Below are 17,015 nucleotides of genomic sequence, written 5' to 3' on the forward strand. Positions count from 1 at the left end.
CCCAAGATCATGACATTTTAAAAAAAGAGATTGTGTTTTTAGGCCAGTCTCTTGCTTTGTGAACAACCCCTGCCCCGCCCCAGGGTGTGTGCATGTGACAGCAGGTAGAGCATGAGAGGCAGCATGCCACTGGGTCGCCCGACTCCGCTAGGCTGGGGCCAGCCCACCTTGTTCCATGACTTAGCCCCTTAAAGAAACGGGTTTAAGGGAGCAACAGACAAGCTAGTGAATCTCTCCTCTCAGTCCCATCACCCAGAGAGCTGCAGACATGGGCAGGGATTGTGAACCCCTGTCTCGTGACGGAGGCAGGGTATGGGTCCGCAATGCCTGAGCACGTAGCGTCCCAGGCTCTAACAAAGTGGGACAAAACCCAAAGGACATGGGCCGAATTCTGAGAGCAGCAAAAGCCCTTCTAAGGCTCTTCTCTCAGGAAGTCTCATATTCCACCCTGGCCCCTGAGGATCAGCCCCCGGGGGAAGGGGAGGGGCTCATGGGTACAGAACATGCACCTGCCCATTGACCATGACCTGCCCCCTTCTCCCACAGCACGTCGGCTTCTGGATCCAGTCCAGAGCCACAGGAGAGCCAGGGCCATGAGGAGCAGCACCGCCCTGCTGCGATTTCCCACCTGCCTCCTGGGATTTGACGTGAGTGACCTTTACTCCCGGGTCCTGCCCCTCGGTGTAGCCAGGGCCAGTTCTGACAGGCAGTGGGAGCTGGGGCTGCAGGCGCCCAGTAGGGCAGTAGGGTCAGTGTTGGTCTTGTGCTCACCCACCCAGAAGTGTGAGGAGAGCTGAGCTGGGCCGCAGTCTTTCACCCTCAGCTGGGAGCTGTCTGAGCCCTGCCCTTCCTGAGCATGGCGGGTGCCTGGAGGAGGGCTTCCTACCAGACCCCCTCCAGGAAACTTCCTCCTGTTCCTTTCTAGACAGGCTTCTTCACAGCCCCCACCAGTTCTCTCCTTTAAATCATTGGAAAGTGCCTGCACAATTTCCAAGGTACCAGTGGAAAATCTGAATGGTTGTCCTCTGAAGAAGAGCTCTGTGTGGCTCGACTGCTTGTCTCAGCAGAAGTTGGTCTAATACAAGATGTTACCTCTCCCATCTTGTCCCTCTAACAGAGGAAAATACAGTCCACGGTTCCAGCCCCCAGCCAGCCTGCTGTCATAAAGCAGTCGTGCTGTACATGCAGTGATTTATTTATGTATTTATTTAGTCTGGATTGCGGTGTTTTGCTCAAATGAAGCCTCCTCAGAGAATCCAATTTTCTGCCTACTTTATTTTGTCACCATTAGTGCAAGGCTCAAAGCCCTTCTGTTAGACCAAAATGGCACCATAGCAATGGAAATGTCTGCTACCGCCACTGGCTGAAAACATACTCTGAAATTGCACAGGGGGTTCTGCTCTCTTTCCATTTTCCCAGTGGTTTGAAAAACTAGTTAAACTTACAAAGCAGGAGTTTGTTAGCAGTGACTGAGAACTATGAAGTCACTGTTCTTCTCAATGTTGGTGTTACTCTTATTTACTCTGACCAGCTCTAGCCAACACTGAAGTCAGACAGTACAAATCAGTCAGCTCGCTCACTGGCTGAACATTCAGAACCTTTTTCCAAAGCAGCCGAGTGATCTACTCGGCAGGACCTTCTTTTTAGGTGGCTTGTTTGCATAAGACATCTTTTTCTAAGAAATACCCCACAGTCCAGTCCACTGTTAACATCACACAATCATACAACCCCTGCCAGCTGAGCATCTTGGTAGATCTCACACCCACTAATCTACTGAGTCTCACCACACTTATTATAGGCAAGGAAACTGAGGCACAGAAAGGCTAAAGGGACTTGCTTGTAAGTCGAGGCTCCTAATTGACAATCACAGCCTTAGTCACATGCCCTGGCCTCCTCCCAGGAAGGGTAGGTAAATAGGGCTAACATGCAATTAATGCTCCCACCAGCTTGGCATTTTCTTTTTAGGGTTATTTCAATCTGAAGAGTCAAAAAGAATGAAGGGGAAACTGCTGACACAGTATCAGGTCTAGAGTGGGAAACATCTCTCATCAGCAGCAATTATTCAGCTAGGCTCAGGGTGTGAACTCTAAGTCTGCTTCGCACCCCTCCAGTGCAACCAGAGCCAGTGTAACCGGCGTCCAGGGGAATTCCCAGGTGCCATATGATTGGTGATGCAGCTTCTATGCCATCCCTCTCCTCCAAGCACAGGGGGCACGGCCAGGCAAAAGGGGTTGTGACTGTTCTGCTGATGCTGTAATGGCCCCGGGGGGGCACTGGCAGCTCCATGGCGGGTGAAGCATCCCTGAGCACATCTCAGCCAGTCCAGCAAATCCGGATCAGACTTTTATCCCCACTAGTATAATATGTAATTGAACCATTTTTAGACGAGACCATTCACTGACTGTCCTAGCCTGTTCAGTCTCGCTATGCACCGCTCAACAGTTCGTGCATTTCAACCCTGATGTGGCTGCATATGATTGTATTTACATGCTGGTTTTACTATGAATTTGTTATAGCTGCATGCAGTACCCACAGGTCTCTACATATCAATTGCATTGATTCTCTTTCCCAGTTCATGCAAATCAACAGAGCAATGACCCCATAGCGCACCTGTTCTGCTGACTCGGTACTTTATCAGTCAAACAGGACCTGCGGGGGCAATATGAATGTATAATACCTTCCATTCTTACGGTATATAAACACTATTTGTAAACAGTGTAGATAGAGATAGATGGAACCGCTGAAAGGATTGTAATGGTCCCTCCGCTGGGTTTTGATACTTTATGGACAATGCCTAACCCAAGGCTGGAAAGATTGACAGAACTGCCATTTTGGAGGGTCTGATGCCCCTCACATCAGTGATCCATCACCGTGCATTTCCCAGCTCACCATTTGTGACAACTGCCTGCCATGGTCATCAGCAAGGACTGACCTGGAGACCTCTCACCTAAAAAGGGTCACACATGAACTGCTACTGTTTGCGCTAAAGGACTAAATCCACCTGGTAGCTGGAGCCTGTAACAGACTCAAAGGCTTTGTGTGGGACCAGCCACTTGAGGGAGACAAAACCCAAACTGAGTTAATGAGGGACACACACATATACTACACTCAAAAAGAGCAGGAGTACTTGTGGCACCTTAGAGACTACACTCAGAAACTGAATGATAAAGTACCTTGTAGCACCCACACAGATCCTGCTGCAGGATTGGGGCCTTCATTAGCAATCAAAAGGACTGAGAAATAATAGAACCAAAAATTCCCAAAGATGTCAAAAATATGATGGTGGGAACAGTGAATGTTAATTTGCATTTTCCTAAATAATTGAACTTAAAAAAACAAAAACAAAAAAACCCCACAATCACTTGGTTAAAGCTGCTGGTTTAATTTGAATCTGAATGTACCTTTCCTACATGCATGTCCCTAGCAAGGTCTCCGTCCACAGCTGCAAGGAACTATAGAAAGAGATATCTTCATTTCCACAAAACATGGGGCATTTTGTAAAATCAAATTATGGAACATTGAAAATGTATAAAGTGAAAAAGAATGCAGATTGAGGTTATATCCAAATACAACATTTAGAATTTGAAACACTATTTCTAAACATCCCAGAAATTATACATACATATTTAGTATGGAAATCAGGGCCATCCAGATAATAGCGTACTTGCAAACTTAAAACGACTCCCTAATTTAATTTAATTTTTTACTGTTCAATATTCATTAGTCCAGAATTAAAGTTTAACATTGACCCATTGCTGAGCTATGGGGAAATTTAAATTGTAGCCAACTCTTCAGAGCTGAGTTGCTTGCTTGCAACATGAATTCAGTAACGCATTTTGAACGTTAGGTATGTCTACACTATGGAGACTATACCAACATTAACTATGCAGCATAGCCCTGTAATGGAGACACAGCCTGCACCAACAACAGGGGGGGTTCTGTAGGTGTAGGAATGCCACCTCCCTGAACATTAGCTGCATCAGTGGAAGAAGCACTCTTCTGTCAACACTGCTGTATCTACACTGGGGGGTTATGTCAGTTTTCACACCCCTGACTGAGGTAGCTATGCCAATATAATTTCCTAGTGTAGACCAAGACTCAGTCTAGAGAGTCAGTATTCTGAGATGATCCATGGAGATTTACATCTTGTTCTGACCAGTCAGGAACAGTGGAACAGGATTTTTATAAACATGCTTAAAATGGGTGAAGGATATTAGATTCCTGGATCTCTGAAAGGGATACAAGGACCCATCACCAATACAAAACCCAATACAGTAGCCATATTGCTAGTACAAAACAATAACGTGATAGAATTGTTCTCCTTCATCCCTTCCTTCCCAAGTAATCACTCACTGTAGCTTTATACTGGGAACACTGTCTCAATGTACCGCTGTCTCGAGCCTCTTTCATCTCTTTCATTATCACAGTAGGCGTATGTGCCCTAACTGCCTCAGCACCTAGTTCTGCTAGGAGTTAAAAAGTAGGAAGACTTAAAAATAAGCGAAAAGGCCTAGAATGTTACCTCGTATGCCTTTTAAAAACAATACTGTTGAAGATAAATAAGCTGCTGAGAAATAAAAATGCTCATGGAAGTGTAGTGTGGCCACTGCGTAATTAGTGAGTATCCTCTCTATTGTTCTTTCACCGTTAGTTTTGCCCATTGGGTCTGATTCAAAGCTCATTGAAGTCAGAAGTCTTGCTATTTAATTCAATAGACTTTTGATTAGGCCTCTGTTCTCCAGTCCCTTTATTACTTACTAACTGATACCAGCCCCGCTTTTAAAAAACAAAACAGATCTTTACAATAAAACTTGGACACCTTTGGAAGGTCTAACTACTTGCATCAGTGTCTGTATATATATCTAGTCGCATAGCAGGAGGATGCTGTGCACTCCAATTATAGGTAAGGTATAATACACATGCTGCTTAAGAGCTAGGCAGGCACTGGCAAACAGCCCTTTAAAAGACATTTGTATGTTTCCATTCACAAAGCACACTGATCTTACTAAAACTACTTAGGATTAGCAGACTCACTCCTAGTAGCCTCTAAACCGGCTTGGTCTCTCTACATTAGAATTCAGGTTCGATCTTTAAAAATCACACACAGCAGGTTCGCGGTTGCTTCTCTGATGTTTCACTCATGTTCGAAGAACTCGTGACAAGCAGAAGTGACCATGGCAATGAAGGCTACAAATTCCTGGAAGTCGCATTCAGCGTCACCATCAGCATCCAGCGTCTCCATCACCTTATCCACTGTCTCCTGGTCTTTAATTTCCTAATGAAAACAATAAAGAGCAGTTAAAGCTGGTGAACAATGGACAGGGCTGTGAACAAGATTTAGAAGTCCTGGTCCGTAATCTCGTTGTCTTCAAATGGAGCTAATAGGCAGTACAGTAGATGTCACTTACTAGGCTTCCAATGGAGCTGACCATACTCTCAACCGGTGCTGGGGCCGGTTTTATTCAATATCTTCATTAACGATCTGGAGGATGGTGTGGACTGCACCCTTAGCAAGTTTGCAGATGACACTAAACTGGGAGGAGTGGTTGATACGCTGGAGGGTAGGGATAGGATACAGAGGGACCTAGACAAATTAGAGGATTGGGCCAAAAGAAATCTGATGAGGTTCAACAAGGACAAGTGCAGAGTCCTGCACTTAGGACGGAAGAATCCCATGCACTGCTACAGACTAGGGACCGAATGGCTGGGCAGCAGTTCTGCAGAAAAGGACCTAGGGGTTACGGTGGACGAAAAAGCTGAATATGAGTCAACAGTGTGCCCTTGTTGCCAAGAAGGCTAATGGCATTTTGGGTTGTATAAAGTAGGGGCATTTCCAGCAGATCGAGGGATGTGATCATTCCCCTCTACTCAGCACTGGTGAGGCCTCATTTGGAGTACTGTGTCCAGTTTTGGGCCCCACACTACAAGAAGGATGTGGAGAAATTGGAGAGAGTCCAGCGGAGGGCAACAAAAATGATTAGGGGGCTAGAGCACATGACTTATGAGGAGAGGCTGAGGGAACTGGGATTGTTTAGTCTGCAGAAGAGAAGGATGAGGGGGGATTTGATAGCTGCTTTCAACTACCTGAAAGATTCCAAAGAGGATGGATCTAGACTGTTCTCAGTGGTAGAAGATGACAGAACAAGGAGTAATGGTCTCAAGTAGCAGAGGGGGAGGTTTAGGTTGGACATTAGGAAAAACTTTTTCACTAGTAGGGTGGTGAACAACTGGAATGGGTTACCTAGGGAGGTAGTGGAATCTCCTTCCTTAGAGGTTTTTAAGATCAGGCTTGACAAAGCCCTGGCTGGGATGATTTAGTTGTGTTTGGTCCTGCTTTGAGCAGGGGGTTGGACTAGATGACCTCCTGAGGTCCCTTCCAACCCTGAGATTCTATGATTCTATGATCATTCAATGTTTATGCAAAACACATGCATAGAAGCTTCCCTTTCTTAATGTATCCGTTTCCCATGCTGCCTTCCAAGCACAGGCATGAGATTGCGATTTCTTATGCAGCTTCCTTGTAACAGAGACCCACGTAAAGTAGGAACTGTCGGCCACTTGTTTACTGCATTGACCAGTATGTAAAACCACTTTGGAATAACGGTTTGTGTTTCCATGGACGGATTAAGGTTGTGGACATTTAAATCGAATCTGACTGGAAATGTTGTAACAGCAGAAAAGAAGCTCGTTCTTAAATGATCAACGCATGAGCCACACTTTGGCTATTATTCAATATAATAGGAGTGATACCTTAAGGAAAAATGAGAGGAAGCAGAGGCAGAAAGGATTAACAGGACTGCAAACACATCATGGCCCTGACATGACCGATACCCGAACTGAACCCAGTCTGGGTCTGCAAAGAACAATCATGTCCTCCCGGGATCTTTAATACAAGGACACACAGCACGACATAGGCTACCCCTGGACTCAGAGAATTTCAGTTATTTTCTAGACTGCTGTCATGTCAGCTCACAAACGGTTTTCTTAAATAAAGCGATTCAAACATGCGATATTAAAACTTCTTAAAATATCTTCCAAACAGGAAATGAATCTGGGGAAGCACAGTTCAACTTTCTCTACTAGAGGTTAGAAAGTGCCTTCAGTTTCTGTGACTTTGTTCCCAAATCCTTCTCCCGCCTCCCAGGCTTGCGGCACCAATCAGCTGTTTGGCGCGGCAACCCTGGGAGGGGAGGAGAATTAGAGCGCACGCCCCCCCCCCATTACTTGCTGCAGGAAGCCCTCCCCGTGCCCCCCCTCTGTCCCAGCTCACCTCCACTCCACCCCCTCCCCTGAGTGTGCTTTTTGGCGCCCCCAAGCACTTGGCGCCCTAGGCAGCTGCCTAGTTCACCTAGTGGTTGCACCGGTCCTGTCTACACCCCACTTGCAAGAATGGGACTGGCACCTTGGCCCAGACTCAATGGAGGTGGGCAGAGCAATGTCTGGGTTAGGCACTGAGGCGCTCTGAACAATGCCTGGGGAGAGAGGCACAAGTCAGCCTACTGGTGGGGAGCTGCCAAAACTAGTCAACAGCAGACACCAAGGAGAGGGGTGCCTAAACCCAACCCTCTCTAGGATTTTGGTCCCTAAATCCAGGCGGGAGGCAGGCTCCTACCTCAGCTTGGGATCCACAGCCAGAACCCTCCCCTGGAGTCACCGTAAGCCCTTTCTTGCAAGAACGGCTCTGGTGCACACCTAACTCCACACCAAGCAGAAGGGTGGGGAGAGTCATGGCAGACCCCTCCCTTAACTTTAGCCCAGTGGCTAGAGCACTTAGCTGGAATGTGGGAGACTTCAGTTCAATTCCACACACACACACACACACACACCCCCCGCTGACAAGGAGAAGGGATTTGAACGGCAGTTTCCCACCTCCACTTCCTAACCACTGGACAAGGAGATAGTCTGACCTGGGGCTCTCTCAGTCTCTCCTGTTGAAGCTGTTCACTGTGTATCAATAACTAAATACAGTATGCACTGGGCCAGAGAGAGAGTGTGTGACTACAATCCAGGGGTTAAGGCGCTCGCCAGAGACATGGGAAACCCCTGTTCAAGTGCCTTCTCTTCTTCAGCCAGAGGGTGGAACGGAGCCCGGGTGAGTGCCCTAACCACAGCGCTGAAGCTTAGAAGGGAGTCCCCGCCACTTCCTCCTGCCGTGTGTGGAGTTCTGCATGCTCTGAGCACCCCTACAGGCAGGGCCGTTTTGGTGCCCCATGCAGCCTCCCCACCCGCAGGCCTCTGCAGGGAAGGGGGCAGGAGCAGGCTTGGGGGGTAGGGGAAACCGCCCCCCACCCCAGCACGAGCCGGCGGACCAAAGCAGGCTGGGGCCAGGTCGCATCACTTCCTGCTGCCCGGTGAGTGCAGGGCGGGCCCAACCCCGCACTCACAGGGCAGCGGGAAATGGAGTGACCCGGCTCCAGCCTGCTCCGCTCTGCTCTCCCGGCTGCCAGCCTTGGGGGGCTGGGGGGAACCGCCCCCCAGCACTTACTGGCGGTGCGGAGCGGGCTGGGGCCGGGTCACTCCACTCACCACTGCCCGGTGAGTGCAGGCCCGACCCCTACTGCAGTCCTCAGGGGAAGGGGTGGAGTGGGGGCAGGGCTGGGGCGGAGTGGGGGTGCCATGGGGAAGAGGCAGAGCAGGGGCTGGAGCAGCATGCATCTGCCTAGGGCACCAGAAAATGTGGTGCCCCAAATTTCCTGGTGCCCCACACAGCTGTGTACTTTGCATGTGGATAAGGACCTGCCTACAGGTGAGCAATGCCTCCCCTCCTTGGGTTTGAGGATGGTGCTGGGTCTTAGGCATGAGACAGGCATCCAGAGGCCTGCCTGAAGCAGCAGTACAAATGCACAGAGGCAAAAACGTAGGCACCTAGGGGACTTTTCGAGCACAAATTTAGGCATCTATAGGATTGGGCATCAGCTGAGCAGGGATTTTGTGGCTCACAGGAGCAATTTAGGTACCTAAATCCCTTTGGGAATCTGGGCCCTTGTGCTTCCCCCACAGGTGACCAGACCTTGGTACATACAGTCTGACCCCTCACATACAAGCACCTAGGAAATACACAGGACAGGCAAATAGATAATTCCATGGAGAGAGAGCCGCCTGCCATCCAGAGGGGATAAGCTTTGCCTTCTGAATGCGCTAACTCCCTTTGACTGCCCACCTTCTGAGTAGCTGCTAAATCCGGACAGTCTCCCAAGAAACACAGCATAAGACAAAGGCTGAAGTACTGGAACCAGGCCATTGCGCTGAGCCCTTTGACAGTCACAGCCTGAGTACAGACACTGTTCCCATTGCCACGGGAAGCAGCCTGCTAGCTCAAACTATTTCAGCAAACAACACGAGAGCTGAGAACTGTCGAAGGCTACAGTAAACATCTTCAGGCATCTCGACATTTGGTGCACAACAGAGGAAAGGGCAATTCATTGTTCAAAAGGCAATACTCACGCCTAAAAAATGGGGGAGTTCATTGTTAATGAGCTCCTTCAATTCAGATTTCTTCAGCTTGTGTTTGTCTCCCTCCTTTCCCGAGTACTGGTGGAAAGCTTCAATGATGGCAATCATGGCCTTTTCCAGGGCAGACATTGTTCCAGTGGCACTCACCTAAAATGAAAGCGACTGGGAGGAAGCACAGGGTTAAGCTCAGCGTGGGGCAGGGGGTTAAACGCCTTTTTGCCTGCTCCGTGCAACAATCCAACCCTTGGGCCAACAATGTTATACCACTAGTTCTTGCTCCAAAGCCCATGGAAGTCAATGGAAAGATGCCAAGAAATTTCAATGGGCTTTGGATCAGGCCCCAGATGAACACTCAAGGAAATCCTGGGGAAATAATGCCAGCGAAGAGCCGACCATCTGTGGAAACTTTTATTTCCTTTGATATAGCGTAAGGTTAGGAAACACATGTGGGACATTGCCTAAATGATTGTTCTTACTTTAAAACCTTGGGGAACAAGCAGAATGTTTGTATATTGCCAAAATAGAGTCAGCACAGACCTATCGTTAAAGGGAGGTACCCTGCAGTACTAGATGGTCCATATATGCATTAGCTTCTTGCCAGCATCAGTAACATTCTGAAGGGAGGATTACTGGGTAACATAGCCATAGGGGATTTGTCAATTTCACCGTTACATTCCAGGAGAGTGCACTGTGGGGCGTTGCGGAGGGAATAGCTGCTATTTGTCTGGAAAATTCCCAGACTTCCCTGATGTTTGAACACAAGTTTTGCACCTTGATCTCCACTTTGGCAGAGTACAATAAATAAAAGCCAGCAGGCTGTTAAAAGACTTAAATAGTCAAAATACACAACCCTCACCAATACATCAACGATTAACTGAATTTTTTCAGTCAAATGGTACTGACTGCCTTGCTTTTCAGTGGATGGGCCACTAAGCCCCAGAGAAGCATTTCACCCCGAGATGTCGGGGAAGATCCTCAGCACTGACAGAAAAAAGGGAAAAAAAGCAGCAAGTGAAGGTCTGGAAAACAAGGTTTCTTGACAACTGAAGTGCCACAAAACAATTTTCAAATAGATATTTTGGCCAGGTTTCAGTTACATCCAACCTAGCTCTTTAAAATAAAAAATAATGTCTGTTCAATCCAGAGACTGCTAATAATGTAAAAGAACTAATCTTTGGAACCATCTATGACCATATAACATATTCCTTTAGCAACTACAGCCATTGCTTACATAGGAAAGTATTTAATGGATTTTTAGCTATTTTTAATGCAATTTAACAGTTGGGAACAAGGACAGCCAGCCCTGTGGGAATAGCTAGCTTTCTGCAGACCACCAGGACTGCTCCATGGACCATTCTTGGTCTGCAGCCCACAAATTGGGAACCACAGACTTGCATCGTTGCCTGAGCAACACATCACCTCAATCATGGTATTTTTTAAGGTTCTGGTTTTTTCACCCTTTGGACATTGTAAACACATATGGAAAATACTGCCCTCAGTATGAAAACAGTGTCTGTCTCTCCAACACGGTATCTTTTCCCCAAATTTGCTGCAGAATCACAACTTCCAGTTTCCTGTGCTGAGATTTATCTATTTAGGTTCTTACTATAGTGTGACCTTGTCTTAGCAAAAAGCCTCCTCTCTTACTTCAGAAGGAAAAAGCCCTTACAATTTTTGTCACATCACAAGAACCTGACTCAGCCAATTAAATAGCGCTGGGGAACCCCAGGGTGTAAATATATATTTACACACATGTTGTGTAATTTTCTTGGTTTGTAGCATGTGTTATTGTTACTTCTTATGTTGAGTCTTCTGACCAGCTGATTTGCTCCATTTTCCTGGATTTTGTACATTTTTGTGTACAGTACTTTACAAATTTCTCTGTAATCATCTTTATTCTCCAGCTTTTTCTTTCTTTTACTTCTCAGATTTGGTTGGATCACTGAACGTCTCTATCCCCACTGAACCAACAGTCCATTATGAGATCCAGTTTTCATAAGCCCTAAGTGCAAGCAAATATGCTCATTTCCCATCATTCTGCACGGCTTCTGATAAACTATTTAATATGCTAGCTATAGAATTTAAGTGATTTATATCCTTGTCTCCTGATGTTACATAAATATTTGATTGCAAGGTTTCTTATAGATTTCATATAGATAATGAAACTCCTTTAGAAGATTATGGTGTAATGGGAAAAGATGTAGAAAAAATAGCCCCAAAAGTTTCACAGTACTCTGATGTTAAGAAAGGTTTTAGTTAATAAAATTAAATCAGACTTTGCTTTTGTTGGGTGAAAAAACTTGGTGCTTGCAGACCCTTGCTGGTGCAAGTCAGCATTGCTCTATTGACTTTAAAGGAACTACTACATCAGAGGCTAGGGACTTGCCTCATGATGTAACTTTCTATTATAGACAAATCTTCCTCAACCACAGGAGCAAGAGAACAGGCAAATTGACTTAAATTAGATACAGTTAATGATCTTTGAAAAAGTTACAGCCATAACTAGCACTGCTCTTCATTTATTCAAATCAATATTCCCTGGGCAGATTGCAATGGAAATTGCTTGAGAGACACAATTATGTTGTATCACTGTCTAATCTGACGACGTTTGCAGCCACAACAAAATGCATGAAAAGTGTGCCTCAACTCTGGTTTGGCTGCTGCTTTTTTTCTTTTCTGCTTTTCTTTTTTTAAGTGTTTAGTTTGACAAAACCCCAATGGTTTGAAGGTTCCAAAGTGAGTTGAGGGTGGGGGGTGGAAATCACTCCTACTTCAATAATTAGGTTGGTATGTGACCCACCTGCATAAATATTCAGAATTAGCATTTGCTAACAAAGTCATTTCTTTCTAAACACCATAGTATTATTTCTGCTACTCACCTTCCTTCTGTGCCCACTTTTTGCTGGAATCAGAGCAATGTATTCTAAGACAGCAAGGGGGAAGCGTCTTATTTCATCTGTGGGGGAGTGGAGAAGTCCATCGACTAAGATGCAGTGCTTCTGCAGAACAGCAGCAGCCAATGAGGAGCTGAGAAGGGGGTGGGAGTAGGAAGGAGGCAGCTGATTCTTGGACCTGATTTCCTGGAATGGGTGGAAATATACACAAGGGTGCATTGAGCAAGCTGTTATCCCACATCAGTTTGCTCTGGGAGCTTCCAACTGATACATTGGTACCAGTGAAAGAAAGATCTCTTGTAAGGAAAAGTAGACAATCAGCTTTTTAATTCCTAACAAGAAGTTTGTCCTGGTTTCTTGTTATTAACAAAATAAGGGAGAGGAATTAGCCAACTGCAATAGAATGTATATGCCAGTGGAGGCAAGGATTAAAACTAGAAGAACGACAGAGGGATCACACATTTATTTTACAGTTGTTACTAATGCTAATAACTCTCAATAATAGCAGTGCTGCAGTTGCAGATCTGCCGTACTGTGGGACATCAATCAGAGCCAAGGGAATTAAATTAATTGACATTTTTTAAGGGATGCCAAATGGGTTCAGATAAAACATTGGCTGGACCAGTACTTAAAATTCAAACCCAATCTGACTATTTTTTAAGTCAAAAACAGTTTAGTTAACTATATCTGTTACATACACACCCTTCATTAGCCTCTGCGCCTCCTGAACTTGCCAGGCCTGAGAGAAGAAACCCCATGAGAGAGAATCAGTTTGGAATCCTTGCAGGAACAGCCTATCTTAGGGGTTTAGATTGCACCTGCCACGTAAAATCGACAGTAATAGCAAAATTCCTAGTAGACTTTGTGGAGTCTCTGGCACTTCTTTTGCAGGGTCAAGGCACTGTGTGGGGGTTTTTAGATTTTATTAGTCCCTCTCCCCCCACTCACACATTTTTTTATTATTTTTTTTTTGGATGGAGCTTGTGGAGTACAAGGGGTGGTCAGCGTTGTTAGTGCCATTCTTATGATGGAAGGGCTTTTGGTCATAGTAGTCTTCAGTACCAAGCCCTTTCCTGCTGAGGAATGGGACTTGGTTGAAGCCTTAGCGATCTTCATGGTACCCAAAATGCTCAGAGCCTCACTAGCACTCCTCTCGGGGCATGAGCTCTCTGGTGACCAGAACGTTTCTGATGAGGAACTCTCTGCTCTGCTCCTCTTATCCCTCTGCTTAGAGCGAGTGGGAAGGTCTCAGTACCGCGGATGGGGATATCTGTACCTCACTCATGGGGAGTGCTGGAGGCTGGGGTTCCAATCCTGTCTTCCCCTTGGAAGCTCTCGGTGACTGTGCTCTCGACACTGACAGACACAGAGGGTCCCTGTACACAGGACTACTCTGCACCCAGGTCAGAAGCCAGTCTTAAGGTTTGCTCCATCATTAAGAGCCTATACTTAGTATCTTTGTCTCAGGACCTTCCCTTAAAAGAAGTGCAGATCTTTCTGTAACCCCTGTGGAGCTTTCCTTGGTCTCTGTGTGCTTGTAGCTCAGGGCTGAGCACGCTGGCCCTGGGAGAAAGGGGGTTTGAGCAGGGGGTTGGACTAGATGACCTCTGAGGTCTCTTCCAACTCTAATATTCTATCATTCTAAAAGGGGGCCCAGGGCAGATGCAGAGGCTGCTGGGTAACCAAGAGGGAGAGATGCTGTTTTGAACGATGAGGGCCCTGTTGTCCTGGGGAGATAGCAGGATGCCTGGGTGGCCACCAGCCACCTGCTCAGAGGAGGAGCAGTGTCTGAGAGACGGGGGAGTTAGAGACCATTGCCAAGTCAGTGCTCAGGAGGAGGAGCTAGCCTGACCAATAGACGTGCAATACCCGCCCCCAGGACCACTTGGAGGGGTCTTGAGCCAGCCACAGAAAGGGCAGGGCTTGCTGTGGGTGAGCTGGTGAGTCCAAGGCCTGCATGCAGGGTCCCCCTGAGAACTGGCCTCTGGGGTCTGGCAGCAACACCCTCAGCCTGGGCCTTTCCCTCTTCAAGGTGTTGGGAAAACTCTCCCCCCGCCCATCCCCCGAGCTGAATTAGCCCTTCAGCTTCTAGATAAATCAGTTAGCAAGTGGCAGGTTCTGCTCCCGCTGCTAGCTCAGGGCTGCCTGCCAGCTGTGAGAGTAGCTGAGCGCTAGGGTAGGAGATCAGCAGTTAGGAGTTTAGTAGTTATTATAATCTGCACCCTGAGCCCTGCATCCCTGTGTGAAGAGGGGAAATCCTGGGAACAGAAGCAGCGCAGCCAGGGGCAGCTCTAGCTTTTTTGCTGCCCCAAGCACGGCAGTCAGGCTGCCTTTGGCAGCCGCCTGCGGGAGGTCCCTGGTCCCGCGGCTTCGGTGTACCTGCCGCCGAATTACCGCCAAATCCACGGGACCAGCGGACCTCCCGCAGGCAAGCTGCCGAAGGCTGCCTGACTGCCGCCCTCGCCGGGATCGGCAGGGTGCCCCCTGCGGCTTGTCACCCCAGGCACACGCTTGGAGCTGCCGCTGAGCGCAGCTCCTGCCTGAAGAGGATGCCTGCCAGCTGCGATTGTCAGCCTTCTGCAGTGGCTGAGGACTCTAGATTCATCTCTGAGCCTGAGGATCCTTTGTGGAGTTGTGAGTCACCATCTTTTAGTTAGATCATCCAGGGAATAGCTTGGGAGACCCCTACTCCCTGAACTGTGTCCTCAAGCCAGGGGCTAAGGGTTTGGGGATTTTATTACGTACTGCCTATGAAACCCGTGGAGGGACTTACCATCTTATCCCACGTGTGAGTGCCTTCGGCTGCACTGAACCACGTCAGCCAAACTGCCACAGACGATCTCGTTGTCACAGGTCTTCAAGGACCCCTATGAAGTACGCATGACAATGGGATGCTAAATTTTACTCTTGCTCTATCCGGTCATGTGACTGGGGAAATTCATGAGGATTATCAGTGACCCCAAGAGTAGTATTTCACTCTGTTCTGTTATATTACTCCCTGTCTACATATTCAACAGCGGAATTATATTACTGTGTGTTTGTGGTATTCCTTGTGAGTCTCCAGCGATCTGGTAAGTGGGGGTTGCCCTTGTGGTTAGAATTTTCCTTCTGAGCTGCCATGGTGATCCTGCCAGGAAGGAGCAAGGGGCGTAAAGGCACCACCAAATAAATTCCTATGGGAAAAAAATAAGGAAGTTGCACCCTGCTGGAGGCGGGAGCCAGAATCCAGGTCTCTCTATCAGTCTCCGTAAGGAGACTGGCATTAAGGGAGGGAACCGGGAGGACTGGGCCAGTACACTGCACTTACTGGGCAGTACTGGGAGTGCCACTCACTAACAAGAGAGGTGCCTTTTGAAGCCCAGGGAACCTGGCATCCCCAACAGAAGAAAACTTGTTCAAGCCCCTCAATAGGAGAAGAAGAACAATATTGAGTGCACACGTGTGTGTGTGTGTTATAGTTTATAGAAAAGAAAAGCAGAAAGGGGAAAACAAATGTTCCAACAACGGTAAAGGTGCTAAACCTACTACTAAGAACTAACTATCAAAGCTAAAATACTAATACTAATGGGGCCCTGATCCTGGGCAAGATCACTAGGTACTACTATAAAACTACTAATTATATGGAATTTCCAAGGTAAATTCAGCTGGAATTAGTGGAGTTAAGACTCAACATGGAAAACAAGCAGCAGCAATTGATTTTTTAACTAGAGTCCCAAATATAGACTCATAGAAGATTAGGGCCGGAAGGGACCTCAGGAGGTCATCTAGTCCAACCCCCTGGTAAAAGCAGGACCAATTCCCAACTAAATCATCCCAGCCAGGGCTTTGTCAAGTCAGGCCTTAAAAACCTCTAAGGATGGAGATTCCATCACCTCCCTAGGGAACCCATTCCAGTGCTTCACCAGCCTCCTAATGAAATAATATCCTACCTAATATCCAACCTAAACCTCCCCCACTGCAACTTGAGACCATTACTCCTTGTCCTGTCATCTGCCACCACTGAGAACAGTCTAGATCCATCCTCTTTGGAACCCCCTTCAGGTAGTTGAAGGCTGCTATCAAATCCCCCCTCACTCTTCTCTTCTGCAGACTAAACAAGCTCAGTTCCCTCAGCCTCTCCTCGTAAGTCATGTGCCCCAGCCTCTTAATCATTTTCATTGCCCTCCGCTGGACTCTCTCCAATTTGTCTACATCCTTTCTGTAATGGGCGGCCCAAAACTGGACACAATACTCCAGATGTGGCCTCACAGTGCTGAATAGTGGGGAATAATCACTTCCCTCGATCTGCTGGCAATGCTCGTACTAATGCAGCCCAATATGTTGTTGGTCTTCTTGGCAACAAGGGCACACTGTTCACTCATATCCAGCTTCTCATCCACTGTAATCCCCAGGTCCTTTTCTGCAGAACTGCTGCTTAGCCAGTCAGTCCCCAGCCTGTAGCAGTGCGTGGGATTCTTCCATCCTAAGTGCAGGACTCTGCACTTGTCCTTGTTTAACCTCATCAGATTTCTTTTGGCCCAATCCTCCTATTTCTCTAGGTCACTCTCCCCTGCAAACTTGCTGAGGATGCAAGTCAAGATATATCACGTCCACTGCTTTCCCCATATCCATATATACATCCAAATATTCAACACTGATGTTAGGGGACATATAGTGAAAACACCCTTC

At 47.3% G+C, this 17,015-nt stretch overlaps 1 protein-coding gene across 2 annotated transcripts; it reads right to left on the reverse strand.

Annotated features, from left to right (window-relative positions):
* Positions 1 to 1,255: 1,255 nt before the first annotated feature.
* Positions 1,256 to 15,241, reverse strand: S100B (S100 calcium binding protein B). 2 transcript variants are annotated; one of them, XM_045033096.1, is made up of 4 exons: positions 15,121 to 15,241; positions 12,333 to 12,533; positions 9,445 to 9,600; positions 1,256 to 5,275 (listed from the first exon to the last, which is right to left on the reverse strand). In XM_045033096.1, the coding sequence occupies exons 1-4, from the start codon at positions 15,121 to 15,123 to the stop codon at positions 5,135 to 5,137; spliced, it is 501 nt and encodes a 166-aa protein (XP_044889031.1). In that variant the 5' UTR covers positions 15,124 to 15,241; the 3' UTR covers positions 1,256 to 5,134. The 2 variants fall into 2 exon arrangements, with proteins under 2 accessions (XP_044889031.1, XP_044889032.1); XM_045033097.1 differs by lacking the exon at positions 15,121 to 15,241 and having other exon boundaries at positions 9,445 to 9,615; positions 12,333 to 12,461.
* Between the last annotated feature and the right edge of the window lie 1,774 nt (positions 15,242 to 17,015).

The sequence above is a fragment of the Mauremys mutica genome, chromosome 10 (genome assembly GCF_020497125.1).
Source record: "Mauremys mutica isolate MM-2020 ecotype Southern chromosome 10, ASM2049712v1, whole genome shotgun sequence".
In the NCBI taxonomy this organism is placed as follows: domain Eukaryota; kingdom Metazoa; phylum Chordata; order Testudines; family Geoemydidae; genus Mauremys; species Mauremys mutica.